General features: G+C 39.8%; 1 protein-coding gene across 4 annotated transcripts in view; it reads right to left on the reverse strand.

The window, feature by feature from the left end:
- Window positions 1–2,252: 2,252 nt before the first annotated feature.
- Window positions 2,253–15,014, reverse strand: part of NPHP1 (nephrocystin 1) — a 60,993-nt gene continuing 48,231 nt past the window's right edge. For all 4 annotated transcript variants that reach the window (XM_040496704.1, XM_040496703.1, XM_040496702.1 and 1 more), the window contains 4 exons: window positions 11,069–11,181; window positions 7,747–7,820; window positions 4,307–4,351; window positions 2,253–2,609 (listed from right to left, as the gene is read on the reverse strand). In XM_040496704.1, the coding sequence (XP_040352638.1) occupies window positions 2,337–2,609; window positions 4,307–4,351; window positions 7,747–7,820; window positions 11,069–11,181 (505 nt within the window). In that variant the 3' untranslated portion in view covers window positions 2,253–2,336. The remainder of the gene's footprint in view (window positions 2,610–4,306; window positions 4,352–7,746; window positions 7,821–11,068; window positions 11,182–15,014) is intronic.

Genomic DNA, 15,014 nt, shown 5'->3' on the forward strand with positions numbered 1-15,014 from the left:
TGTTCGTTTCTGAGATGAAGGCCCAAGCGGAGTTTAGATTAAGGGTTTAGGGCAAGCTAAGATGACGGTGAGGAGTTTCAGAATACGGCGGATCTCCACAAGTAAGGGCCTCTTGTAAGGCAGCGTGTGGCCTGCAAAAGTACCTCGGTTGGGCCTCTGGCCATGTAGGTGAAACTCTGATTATGTTTTTCTTGAAGCAATCTTCTCATGTTTTATCTGCACATGCGATTCCTCAATGTTTGTTCTGATGAGAGGAGTATCTTGGGTTGCAGAAAATTACACATGATCTTTACTTGGTATATTGTCTGTGCTACTTAGTAGCTCTGTCTTTGGACCAAACGCTTCACCTGCCTGGCCTGTGTCTCCAGCAGTAATACAGGAACAAATCAGTGCCTGCCTCCCACAGTGGCTGTGGGCATTAAACCTAGTTAACTGAGGATACGTGTACAAGGTACTCGATAAATGCCGGAAGTACTACGCCTATTAACAGTGAAGGCTTGGGACAATTCACCAGCAGCCACAAGTTTATCTGAAATGCAACAAAACCTTTGTTCTCTGACATAGGGGTAGGTTGTCTCATTCCTCAAAGCCTGAAAGGTTTTTATTCTGTTTTTGAAAGAGCACTAATATGGACTTGAAACGGCAAAACTAGATCCTGCTTTTATATCTAATTAGGATAAATCACATTCAAATATTAGACTGAATCAAATGATTCATAGCATAAATTTCTCCAATTCCTCCATTTCACAACGTAGGTTTTATTAGCAATAATCATACATTTATATGTTCTGGATACTAGACTCTTATCAGACATATGATTTGCAATTATCTACTCCCATTCTGTGGACTGTATTTTCATTTTCTTTTTAAAAATAATTTTATTTTTTTCATCATGATAAGTGTACTCTTTAGTCTCCATCCCCTATTTCCCCCATCTTCCCCACTCTGGTACCCATCATTTTGTTTCCTTTAGTTAAGCCTATTTCTTGGTTTGTCTCTTTTTTTTCCTTTCGTTCATTTGTTTTCTTAAATTCCACATGAGTGAAATCATATGGTATTTATTTTCCTCTATTTCCCCCAGCATTATGCTCTCTAGATCCATCCATGTCGTTGCAAATGGCAAGATTTTGTTCTTTTTTATGGCTGAATAATATTCTGTGTGTGTGTGTGTGTGTGTGTGTATCTTTTTTTAAGTGTTTATTTTTGAGAGAGACACAGCATGAGCAAAGGAGGGGAGGAGAGAGAGAGGGAGACACAGAATCCATAGCAGGCTCCAAGCTCTGAGCTGTCAGCACAGAGCCCGACATGGGACTTGAACTCATGAACCATGAGATCATGATCTGAGCTGAAGTCAGATGCTTATATGACTGAGACACCCAGGTGCCACCCACATCTTCTTTATCCATTCATCCATCAATGGACACATGGGCGCTTCCATAGTTTCGCTATTGTGAATAATGCTGCAATAAACATGGGGTGCATGTATCCCTTCAAATTAGTGTTTTTGTATTCTTAGGGGAACCCACAGGAGAATTACTGGATTGTAGGGTAGTTATGTTTTTAATTTTTTGAGGAATATGCATACTGTTTTCACAGTGGCTGTGCTAGTTTGCATTCCCACCAACAGTGCATGAGACTTCCTTTTTCTCCACATCTACACCCATACTTGTTTCTTGTGTTTTTGATTTTAGCCATTCTGACAGATGTGAGGTGATATTTCATCACAGTTTTGATTTGTATTTCCCTTATGATCAGTGATGTTGAGCATCTTTTCAAGTGTCTGTTGGCCATCTGTGTGTCCTCTTTGGAGAAATGTCTGTTCATGTCTTCTGCCCATTTTCAAATTGGATTATTTATTTTGGGGGTATTGAGTTGCATCAGTCCTTTATATGTTTAGGATACTAAGCTTTTATTGGATATCATTTGCAAATATCTTCTCCCATTCAGTAGGCTGTCTTTTAGTTTTGTTGCTTCCTTTGCTGTGCAGAAGCCTTTTATTTTGATGTAGTCCCAATAGTTTATTTGTATTTTCACTTTCTTGAATGATCATAAATTTAGCTTTTGATAAAATCTTGATTTTGTATAAATCTATGGATATAGTCAACTTAAAGTTACTTGGTTCTTGAAAACAAATTTCTCTAAATTTCGATAACGCTATTTCTTTATGAAATGTATTTTATTGTATTCACACATATTCAAATTCTCAGGTTAAGTATTTTTTTTATAGAATGTGGTCGTACAAAAAAGAATAGTTGGTTCTGTCCTTTTATTCAGGAGGATCCATCGAGGAGGGTCCATCCATTCAGTGGGAAGCTGAGGGTCAAGGGCCACCACTGTCAGACTGTGTTCTTTCTTAACTCACCCAAGAAGTCATAGGTCTGCTCTGAAATGTCAAAAGGTTCGTGGACTCCATGTGGCGAAAGCAGAGCTTGCAGACCACCCTCACCATCCTGGTTTTGCTTCAGGAAGTCGGTGATAACCTTCCACCGGGCAGCCTCTGTCTCCTCTTCTGCCCACCTGTATGGGGGCAGGAGTGTGGAGTGCAGAAGAGGTACCATGCAGTTGTGATACACCAGGAGAAACATGGCCTTCAGGAACTCTTTGTCTCTCTGGGAAAACACCACCATCAGAAATAACTGTGAGTGGATCTACATCATTACTTTTTAAGTGTTACATTCTATGAACTCTGTAGACTAAAATCCACCTAAGGGGTGGGACGGAGGGTGCCATTTGTGCCTGCAAGTAATTGGCTCTGAACCAGCTACTCGGTTGGGAAACAGCACTTTCTGAAATGGAAGCAAGCAAGACTCACCGTGGAGGAGAGATAAGCTGTTCTCCCTGAGAGTCTGTGGGTGACTCTTTGAGACCAGGGTGTCTCCTAAGCCCCACAGAGGGTGCCCCACACATGCCATCAAGGACACTGGGGTGCTGAAATCTAATTCTGGTGGTAAGGGTGTGGTTCCAGGTAAACACAACTAAAACACAACGTGAAGGTAGCTGTATCCACTTAATTAGATTATAGCATATCAGAGACAGAGTTAAGTTGTTATAAAAGAAGGGCAGCATGAAATCCAGAGAAAGGAGACCCAAGGAGGAAGAATGTGCAGACTCTCCCCAGATAACAAGAGTACTGCAGTCATAACCAGTCAACCCTGACACTGGCAGGCTGGGGTGGGGCTCTTGGGAAGCACAGCAGTCGGAAGGGGGAGATACTATACACAGCAGATCTGCCCATAGATACTGTTCTCAAAGCAACCATGTGTGAGGGCAATTTCTACAGGCCTGAGGCCCAGCACCTTGTCTACTGCTGTCCTAGAAAAGCATTAAATCTACCAGTTTCAGTAGAGGTCAAGTGTAGATGGTACTGGTCAGATGGTCTTTGCTCAAATAAGGATGCAATACCGTTTATATATATATATGTATATATATATATATATGTATATATATATATATACACACACACGCATATACACAGTGTATGTATATATCATACATACAGTATATGTATTGTATATATTACACATATATATTGTATAAAACACAGTTTATGTTTTGAAAAATTTTTAAGATTTTTACTTTGTTCTCCCATGTTCCTTGCAGATAGTTAACTCTTTAGACTTGAAGTACAGAAACCATGGACCATGAGCCAAATGCAGCCGACTACCTCTGTTTCTAAATAAAGTCTTATAGAAACCCAGCCCCACTCAGATGTTTACAGTAGTCTGTGGCTGCCTTTGTGCTACAATAGCAGAGTTGGGTATTGTAACAGAGACCTTACAGCCTGAAAAGCCAAAAATATTTACTATGTGGCTCTTTACAGAAAAAGTTTGTCAACCCTGGATTAGAGCAGTGAAGCCATTACTCACTGATAAATACAAGTTTTATTTGGTAATCACCAAGCCTCTATGGTAATATAAGCATGAGCCGTGCAGTTTTTAAATGTATTATACAGCTTAGGCCAATCTTCTTTTCCCTTCTCCTTACGTGATATAAACTTTGAGAGCTAGAGGAATTTTTTCAAATAAGAGGAATCTGATAGCCAACTGGCAACTTTGTTCAGAAACTTCTCCTCAAATAACACACTCACCGGTCTGAAATGATTGTTTTGATCGAGTGTTTCTTTTCACGTCAGGAATTGCTCACCCAAACCCTTCTTGGAACATGTCTTTGCAACCAGGATGACACAGTTTAACTGGTTAAGAGGGATTATGACTCTGGCTTCTCTGGCTAAGACGGGCATTATTAGCATGTGTAAGCAAGCAGTGAGCACTGCAAATGTTCAGTTCAGCGTGGAAAATGGCATTACCTTCTCTGATCTCTTTAATGTGCTTTCTTTCTCAGCCCACGAACTCTAAAAAGCAAATCAAAATATCATATTAACCTGAGTATTCACAAGCCTTTGCCCCACTTCTACAACTTCATGGTAATTAATCGTATGGACAGGGTTAAAAACGCTGCACGGACCCTACACGTGTAAGAAGTGAATCCGTAGGCACCTACTGCTAATGACCCAGAGCCAGACTGACCAGGCGGTGAAAGATACCTCAGAAACACCATGGTTCTTACAAGTCGAAACTAATTTAAGAATGCAATCAGTGAAACACTAACACATCCTTGCAAAATGCATAAACGCAGCACCTGAACAATAACATACTATGAAGGTTTTAAGTTCAGACAGTAATGGAAATAGAAAGCTCTGCCAAATACCATTCTTCTGGGCAATTCTGTCTGCCATGACGATGACGGGGATCAGAGGGAGATAGAAATGAGGTACAGCTTTGCAAGTAAATACTCCAATCTGTCCACAAAGCATCACACAAGCTTCCTTAAAGAAGTAAAAAGCCCAGAGTTCAATTAGTCCCACAGACATATGAACTGAAGACTTTCTCAGTGCTAGTTCCGGGCAAACAGTGAGCAAGAGGATGTGCCCATTCTCATGGCTGCTTCTTCCCAGCCACTGTTCCGTGTCTGTTTGTAGGTATTCTCCTGCTGGTGCCCGATTTCATGGATTCCATGAAAGCATCAGCCCTTTTATCAGTAGGGAGGCCCTGGGGTATGGATATGACATATGGGACCAAGAACGAGATGCTCCATGAAATGAAAGAGAAGTTTCCTACCAAGAGACGACAAGCTGTGCCCCTAATGAGCCAGGTCTTGGGATGGTCATATTTACCGTGACCTGTTACCGTGAATGGCCAGTTATTACCACGAAAGAACCACCTTATGAGATTGTGGTCCACCACCCCATCGATGCTGCACCCGTGGGTCCTGGAGAGTTTGAAGAGGACCCTTAGAGAGCCAGGGTGCTTTACTAAACAGGCCAGGTGTTCTCATTATTATTAAACACCAACAGCAAACTAAACTTAGAGAAGGTGACCCTAGGAGGCTCACACGCTTCATAATGTGAACCTTAAAAGGTATCTGGTTTCACATGACTACCACTTAGCAGCTGTCGACTTATTGTCTGGAAAAATGTGCCTGTTGTTTGTTAGTTGTGTCAAGGTCCTCCCTCAGTTTTCACTGAGCCATCAGCAAGCAGTAGGGTGGTTCACTTATAGTAAGTCAGTGGCAAACAGCAAACGGGGGTGTGTGGAGGGTCACGACTGTATACCAAGGTCCACTTCTTCCTTCTGGAGCAAGGAGAAGACTCCATCTCCCAGCTCCCTTGAAGTTAAGTGGGGCCATTAACCACCGAGTGATTGGTGCTGGCCAATGAAACATGAGCAGAGATGGCCCGTGCCTCTTCAGGGCAAAGGTGGTGGAAAGGCCAAGGACAATCCTCTATTCTCTCTTCTCCTGCAGGTGCAACCGGCAACACAGGGGCTGCTTGTTCCAGATGATGCTGTAAGACACTGGAGCCTCCGACAGCCTGCACCCTTGGGTGACTACGGAGCGGGGTCTTCCACTGCTCTGTGCTGGCTAGGTACCACGAGTGAGAAACAAACCTGGGTCAGCTACCACCGCACAGCCTGGCTGATTCTGAGTCGTATGGTGTGCCATGGAGACAAGGCTCCAGAGCGTAAGAATAAACCACTCTTTTTTATTTTTATTATTTAACCCATGATCCAAAGGTAATCAGTATTCCTTTTCTAGAGTCTATTCTTCCAGATATTTTTACAGGCAGATATATACATGTAAATATATATATTTAAATATGCTTACTACGACTCAAATTTTTTTTTTTTTTTTTCCCATTTAACAATGTGTATGAACGACCTTATCTACATGCCTTTCCTTGAGCCTGTGGCCTGTCTGGACACGCCCAAGACTGACCTGAGTGCGCTTCTCTGAGCTATCTGCTCATCAGGGAACGCAGAATTTAGACTAGATCAACCCTAAGGTTCCATCCTCACTTCAATGCCCGGATTCTGTGACTGTTACACACCTAGGGAAGTATGCCAGCACCTTGCACAGTGCCTCAGCTGCAGTGAGCTCTCGTAAAATATTTGTTGAATGAGCCAACGTCCCTGTGTTCTGTATAATGAGTAAATAGTATGACACTGATGACTTTGTGGGGGGAAAAAAGAGAAATTCTGCGTTATCTAATGATACTGCCAAATGAACTTATCTGAAGTTACGGATAATCACAGGCCATGAATACTTTCTTAAGTCTTTTTGCTGAAAACTTCATTGTTACTGTGGACACCCCAAAGCCAGACAAACCATCCTATGAGATCAGCTTCCAAGTCTAAAAAAAATCTCTGGAGGTGACTGCTTCCTCCTTCCATTTCTCTGTCGGGCCCTTACAACCTCTATCCTTTTTGACAGGAATCACCGCCCAGCATAGCTCACCTCTCTCCTGCACGTGTACTTTTCCACCCTGCATGTCAGGAGCTGTCCTACAGCAGAACCTGTACACATTACCTGCTGCCTACCACACACGCTCTTCACTGGCAGTGTGAGACTCAGACCAACCTTGCCCATCCGCAGACACGTTTTACATGCCAAACTGGATCACAAACAGAATATTCTCTATCCCTTTATGCTTCAAAACATTTGCTCATGCTGATCCTTCTACCTGTAATGTCTTCTCCTCCCATCTCAGCATGTCAAAATCCACCTTGGCTCCAGTTATTAGGTCTATCTCACCAAGGACCTCTTCTGGAACAGATTCCTGGTCCTTCTTTGCTGCCCTCTTTAAATCTTCAAGGACTGGGTTATACATGGTCAGTGGCACCTACCGGGTTATCTGAGTACTGCTTTGTAGGCATAAGGGACTCCTAATATTTGTTATTTCTGATATGTTAAATTAAACCTTATGAAACTGCCATTTTTGAAAGCCAAAAAATGGCCGAAAATTCGAGATTTCATGTGGTTCAAACTCATACCCGGTTGCTATTTCACATAGCAGGCAGTAGACGTTGAATTGAAATAAAAATGATATGCATGCCTTGATTCTCTTCTGAAAACTCAGAAGAGTTTATCTAACAAATCATTTCGGATTTTTGCTCTCAGGACATGATCAGTGGCCATCTTAAGTCAAGGAGCAAACAACAGGCAAGAGAGTGCAATAGTGTATACAGCAGGTGCTCCACCTGCTCGCTGGGACAGGGAAGGCAGCCCTGGGGAAGCAGCATTCATACTGAGGAAGGATGAGACCAGGTTAGCTAGACAAATGGACAGGGATCGAGAGACATTGTCCAAGTAGGACAAAAACCCCTAGAGCAGGGGTCAGAACTCACTGACATGGTGTGTTTTACTGCTTCTAGAACCCATCGGGTTTCCGTCATGATTCGTGCTACCCACCCTGAGTGCGTCCATCATGTCAGGCTGCTCCAAGAGCTTGGGGAAGGTGGCCAACACTGTGTTACTAATTAGGTCTGAAATATGAAAGAACAGAAAAGATTTTACATAAATTTCATCCAATGTATTTGACTGCTATAGACATAAAAACATTCATTCAGAGGAAAATGATTGTGCCACATGCTTTGTTGACAACATATTCTGCACACTTTAACCTCTAGGATGTCTCAGAGCTGTCTGCTCAATCTCCATCTGCTGCTATATCCATACGCCAGGGAGTTCTGAAATGAGTCTTGTCCCAAGTAGACAGAGCTTTTAGGGCAAAAGTGTATTTGCACAGAAGAAGACCAGAAAAATTTGTTCTTCTTTCTATGCTGTTTTTCCAACCTCTCTTTCCTTCTTATGATAGAACTGTGGCACGGTGAAAGGAACCAGTTAGGGAATTTATACAACTCAACACCAAAAAACCAAATAATCCAACTCAATGATGGGAAGACAAACGGACATTTCTCCATAGGGGACATACAAATGACCAACAGATACATGAAGAGATGTTCACTATAACTAATCATCAGGCAAATGCAAATCAAAACTACAATAAGATACCACCTCACACCTGTCAGAATGGCCAAAATCAAATACACAAGAAACAACAAGTACTGGGGAGGACGTGGAGAAAATGGAACCCTCATGCATCGTTGGTGGGAATGTAAACTGGTTCAGACACTGTGGAAAACAGTCTGGAATTTCTTCAAAAAACGAAAAATGGAACTGTCATACGATCCAGCAATTACACCAGTGAGTACTCACCCAAAGAATCCAAAAACACCAATTTGAAAAGATATGTGCCCCCATGTTTATTATAGCATTATCCACAATAGTCAAATTATGAAAGCTGCCCACTGTCCATCGGTAGGTGAATGAAGAGATATACATATATACATGTATGTATATATGAATATTATTCAGCCATAAAAAAGAATGAAATCTTGCCATTTGCAACAACATGGATGGACCTAAGGGTATAATGCTAAGTGAAATCAGTGAGAGAAAGACAAATACCATATGATTTCATTCGTATGCGGAATTTAAGAAACAAAACAGACCAAAAAAAAAAAAAAAGACAAACCAAGAAATAGACTCTTAACTATAGATAACAAATGGATGATTACCAGAGGAAAGATGGGTGGGGGTATGAGTGAAATAGGTGAAGGGGATTAAGAATACACTTATGTGATGAGCACTGAGTAATGTATAGAATTGTTGAATCCCTGGGGCATCTGGGTGGCTCAGTCGGTTAAGTGTCTGACTTCAGATCAGGTCATGATCTTGTGGTCCATGAGTTTGAGCCTTGCATCAGGTTCTGTGCTGACAGCTTGAAGCCTGGAGCCTGCTTTGGATTCTGTGTCTCCCTGTCTCTCTGCCCCTAACCCACTCGCACTCTGTCTCTGTCTCTCTCAATACCATATGCCTGAAACAATATAACACTGTATGTTAACTCTCCTGGGGGAAAAAAAAGGAACCAATTAGGACGCACCCTGCTCTTGGAAGGCTGAGCAGGAACCAATAAGCATCAGGCTGCTTAGGCCTGACTCCAGTCCACCAGGTCATTCTTGAAATGGCCTGGGCAATGTATTCTACAATCTTGTGTCCTCAGTAAAGGGAAATCCTCCCTCTAGGTCTTATTAGCTTTACTCTGATGGTCAGATTCAAATGATGACAACGGTTCTGACTAACCTCCTTCCCAACAGAAAAGCTAATGAGCTTTATCCTCTCTTAGAAGTCATATCAATCCTCTCTAAAAGTCAGATCATTCAAGAAGTTTTGCTAAAGTCATCGAAATAAACTCACAGTCAAGTGATGACAAGAAAGCTTAGATTGTCCTTCCCTGGAGTTATAATTATTCCTTGAGAAATGGCGGGACTTCCCTAACTTTGAGTTCCATTTCTATCTACCTATCCAGGAGCTAAGTCTCTGGGAAAGGCCTCCTGTCTAACCATGAACTCTACCTGTCCAAGAGAACTAAGCTATCATAGGGTCCTTTGTCTTGCTCACTCCGCTCCAGCCACACTGGCTTTCAACTGCGATCCCTCCAACACACTTGCATTGTCTTGCCTCAGGTCTTTAGACACGTTGGCCCCTCTGCCCAGACATGCAACCTGCCCCACACCTCTAACTCCTCTCTCAGGTCTTATCTTGAATATTACTCACCCAGAGACTTCCCTCAGGTCTTCCCAGTGTATGCTCTTGTTGGCTTTCCTCCTTCCTTTATTTTTATTTTTTATTTTAGAGAGAGAGTGTGAGTAGGGGGGAGGGGGGCAGAGGGAAAGAGAGAAAGAATCCAAAGCAAGCTCCACTTTCACCACGGAGCCCAACGCGGGGCTCAATTCCATGACTCTGGGATTGTGACCTGAGCCGAAATCAATAGTCAGATGCTAAACCAACTGAGCCACCCAGGCACCCTGGCTTTCTTCCTTTAGAAACTTATTTTAGAAGGTTGAAAAGGATGATTCATGTAATTTTGCGTTTGAAGTCCGTCAGTCCACCAGGGGACGGATGCTCGTGCCTGTCTCATCCATCACTGGGCTCAGCACAGTGCCTGACATAGAGGAGGCCACTCAATACATATCTGCTTACTGATTTACTGAGTTCAAAGACTACTCATTAAAATTAAACTCTTTTTTTAGAGGTAATTCTTATAACATGTATATCTCTTTATAAGTTCAATCATATGTGACAAGTCATTGATTTCTTAAAATTATTTTTTAACATTTTACTGGGAAAAAGTTTCAAGCTTACAAAGAAGATAAAAGAATAAATAATAGAACATCTGAATACCTCTTTCCTATATTCAATTTTAACTAGTTTGTTGATATTTAAACATTGTGCATTAAGAACCAGTTATTCTGGGTGATTTCAGTCTCTTCCCAAAAAGATGATGCGCATATCAAACATGTGGTAAAAACAGATTACTCAAAACATTGAGGGGAAATGTGACTGTATCTGAGTTTTAGTATCTCAAATCTCCAGAATTTGTGTATGTGCTGTCGAAGCAAGCACATCAAATCTCCAGAATTTGTAATGTGAAAATATGCATATTGTAAAGAACAGAATATATACTGAACTAACATAGGGTACACACAGGTGCACAGTGGAGAACAATGCTTTGCATGTGAAGTAATTTATTGACATTGCTGCTATTCTAAACATTTAATTCTGAATTCACCTTCAGAAGCAGAAGATAAAAGTTGGCATAGGTCACATTTACTCAAAGCATAGGTCACATTTACTCAAAGTACATGAGGAAATTGCAAAGACCTCTTACCAGCACTTTGCATGCTCATCCTGTCTTTCAGGAGTACATCTCCAAGAATTTGGCGATAAAATATCAACAAATGAATGGAACACATACTTCCAATTAATGTTTCTGGCAGTAAGCTGTTAAAGAAGAAAAACAAGCATTCATTAAATAAACCCCTACCATCCAACTTATGGTGTTTTTAAAATATGTATTTACTACTTTAATGGACAGTTCTAAGATTTGCTTCATTATTGGAAAAAAGATGTTAACAATTTTCAAGAAAATTTCCACTATAAGTTGCCCACAGTAAACTTCAGAAAACTAATGTTACACTTTCAAGCCTGAACTCGGTCTTGCCACTCTCGTATTTCCATTTTAGCATATATGCCCATGTTAAATGTTAAATAAAAAAGAAAAGTCATAAATTATGTGTTTTGGGAAGAAAGGGACTAGTCAGCTACAAGTTTTGACAAAGCCATGTGGCCACCCCTGCTGATGTGATGAATGAAAAGGAAACATGAGCTCAAACTGTTCATGTTGCTGGGTGGAATGTGGGAGGGTGTGACAGATCTGGACTGAATTCTGACTTTGCCTCTTCCTAGCTATGTGACTTTGGGTTAATTAATTATTCTCCTTGTGTTTTGGTTTCCTCACTTGTAGAATTCAGATAGTAATACCTCCATTTCCGATTACTCAAAGAATTAACATGAGACAAATGTGATGTGCTTAATGCAATGCCTCGTCCATAGTAAGGGCTCAAAAACAGAAGAAAATTTAAATATTGATGTTACGTTCGTGTCAGTTTAAAATAGATTGTTATAACTTTAAACATGTAATATGTAATCTTCATGGTAACCACAAAGAAAAAAAATCTATAGAATATACACAAAGGAAATGAAAAGGTAATCAAAATGTGTCACTATAAAAAAAATCAATCAAACACAAAGGAAGGTCTTAAAGGAGAAAATGAGGGACAACCCCCACACCCCCAGAGGATGTAAAAAAAACAAAAACAAATAACAAAGTGGCAATACTAAGTCCTTCCCTATCAGTGATTACTTTAAATATAAATGGATTAAACTCCCTAATAAAAAGACACAGATTGGCAGAACGAATAGAAAAACAGGATCTAACTATATTCTATCTATACGAGACTCACTTTAGATCTAGGGATGCTCAGAGGTTGAAAGTGAAAAGGATAGACAAAGATACTCCATGCAAATAGTTAACAAAGGAGAGCAGGGGTGGTTATATTAATATCAGAAAAAATAGACTTTAAGCCGAAAAAACTTAAAAGAGACAAAGAAGGATATTAAAGAATGATAAAAGGGTCAATGCATCAAGAAGATATAACAATTATAAACATATGCAACAAACATTAGAGCTCCTAAACATACAAAGCAAACATCAACAAAATTGAAGAGAGAAATAGATCTATAACCACAGTAGGAGACTTTAATACACCACTTTCAATAAAGAATAAAACAACCAAAGGATCAATACAAAAATAGAAGACTTAACACTGTAGACCAACTGTAATGAAGACACATATAGAATCCTCTGCTTAGTAATACAGAGTACATATTTTTCTCAAAAGTACATGGGACATTCTCCAGGACAGATCTTATGTTAGGGTACTTATGAATCTTAATAATTTAAAAGACTGAAATCATATAAAGCACCTTTTTTTTTTTATCACAATGGAATGAAACTAGAAATAGCAGAAGGAAAACTAGAAAATTCGCAAATATGTGGAGATTAACCATCACACTCTTAAGCAATCACTGGCTCAAAGAAGAACTCACAAGGAAAGTTAGAAAATACCTTGAGACAAATAAAATGAAAGCACATCATACCCAAACTCATGGGATGCAGTGGAAGGAGTGCTAAGCTAAGAGGGAAAATATACAGCTATAAATGCTTCCATTAATTAAGAAGAAAGATCTTAAATCAACCACCTACCTTTAAACCTTAAAAAATTAGAAAAGAGAAATAAATCAAACCCAAAGGTAGCAACAGAAAAGAAATAATAAAGATTAGAGCAGGGATGAACAACAAAGAGAAGAGAAAATAACAAAAGTCAATGAAGCAAGAGTCGGTTCTTTGCAACGATCAACAAAATTGACAAACCTTTAGCTAGAGGACTAAGAAAAAAAGAAAAGACTCAAGTCACAAAATCAGAAATGAAAAGAGATCTTACTACTGATTTTATAAAAATAAAAAAAGGATTATAAGACAGTACTATGAATAATTGTATACCCACAAGTCGGATAATCTAGATGAAATGGACAAATTCCTAGAAACACAAAGCCTACCAGGGCTGAATGAGGAATAAATAGAAAATCTGAGACTGAATCAATAATCAAAGACCCCCCCAGGACCAGGTGGCTTCACTGGTAAATTTTATCAAATAGTTAAAGAATCAATACCTATCCTTTTCAAAGTCTTCCAAAAATTGAAAAGGAAGGAATACTTCCACACTCATGATCTGAAGCCAGCGTTATTCAGATACCAAAGCCAAAGATACATGAGAAAACTAGAGACGAAAATCCCTGATAAATATTGATGTGAAAATCCTCAACAAAAAACTAGCGAACAGGATTCAACAGCATGCTGAAAGGTTTATACACTACGACCAAGTGGGGTTTATTCCTGGGATGCAAGGGTGGGTCAACATTAAAGAGTCAGTCAATGTAATACACTACACATTAACAGAATGAAGGAAAAACCCATATGATCTTCTCATTTGATGCTGAAAAGGAATTTGACAAAATTCAATACCTTTTCATAATAAAAACACTCAACGATTCTAGGAATAGAAGAAAACTACTTCCACATGATAAAGGCCATATACGAAAATCCCACAGTTAACATCATATTCAATGGTGAAAGACCAAAAACTTTTTCTCTAAGATCAGGAACAAGACAAGGATGCCTGCTTTCACCACTTTTATTCAATACAATAGTGGAAGTCCTAGCTAGAGCCCCCGGCAAGAAAAAGGAATAAAAGTTATCCAAATTGGAAAGGAAGAAGTCAAATTATCTCTGTTCACAAACAACAGATATAAGACATATAAGACAACATGGTCTTATATGTAGAAAACCCTAAAGATTCCACAAAACACTGTTTGAATAAACAGATTCAGCAAAGTTATTGGATATAAATTCAGCATACATCAATCAGTCATGTTTCCACACACTAACAGTGAACAATTTGAAAAGTAAAACCAATTCCATATACAATAGCACCAAAAAGAAGAAAATACTTAAAAAAATAGAAACAAAATTTCAATATTATTTCAAAATAATAATCTGGAAACACGACAAGTGAGTACTTTATAATCCTGATGCATGACATACACTAAATGCTCACTGGGAATATACGGAGTACAAAGCTAACCTTAGAAGATATTCAAGAAAATGTTTTGAGCCATTCTAAATATACGTGTTCTAAATGTTATTTTTAGAAATACACGAACTCTGTCACTAAGCATAAAGAATGACCGCATAGGAAATCTTGAAAACTTTGCAAACAATGTCCTCTCTCAAGGAGGAAAATATTTTTGGGCTAAGAAGAACCACTCAAAGTCAAAAAAGAGATTTCAAGTTTTGTAAATTAGTTCTTTTAGTTTCTAGAGTAAGTCTTTTAGAAGGAAGGGCCATCAATCCCAGAGGTAACACTCAGGCTTCCGGCCTGTCGGAAGAGAACAGAACGAATGTAACCCTTATGGTGGTGCTGGAGCAACGGATTCCCCAGGGGTAGCTGCATGGAATTTAACAAATATCCTTGACCACTTCCTGACCCCTGCATTTCTAGAAACATGCAAAAATGTAAGACAGGTTCTCTTACATTCACATACAGCATTTGGTCTATAGAAACTGTTGCTTTCCGACCCTGCTACAATTCTCGTCTTATGTCTGACCTGGATTGCAAAGACTGGCCACAAAGGCACCACATGCCTTCTCAGTG

Source organism: Herpailurus yagouaroundi, unplaced genomic scaffold, assembly GCF_014898765.1.
Source record: "Herpailurus yagouaroundi ecotype Mexico unplaced genomic scaffold, PumYag 188, whole genome shotgun sequence".
NCBI classification, from domain to species: domain Eukaryota; kingdom Metazoa; phylum Chordata; class Mammalia; order Carnivora; family Felidae; genus Herpailurus; species Herpailurus yagouaroundi.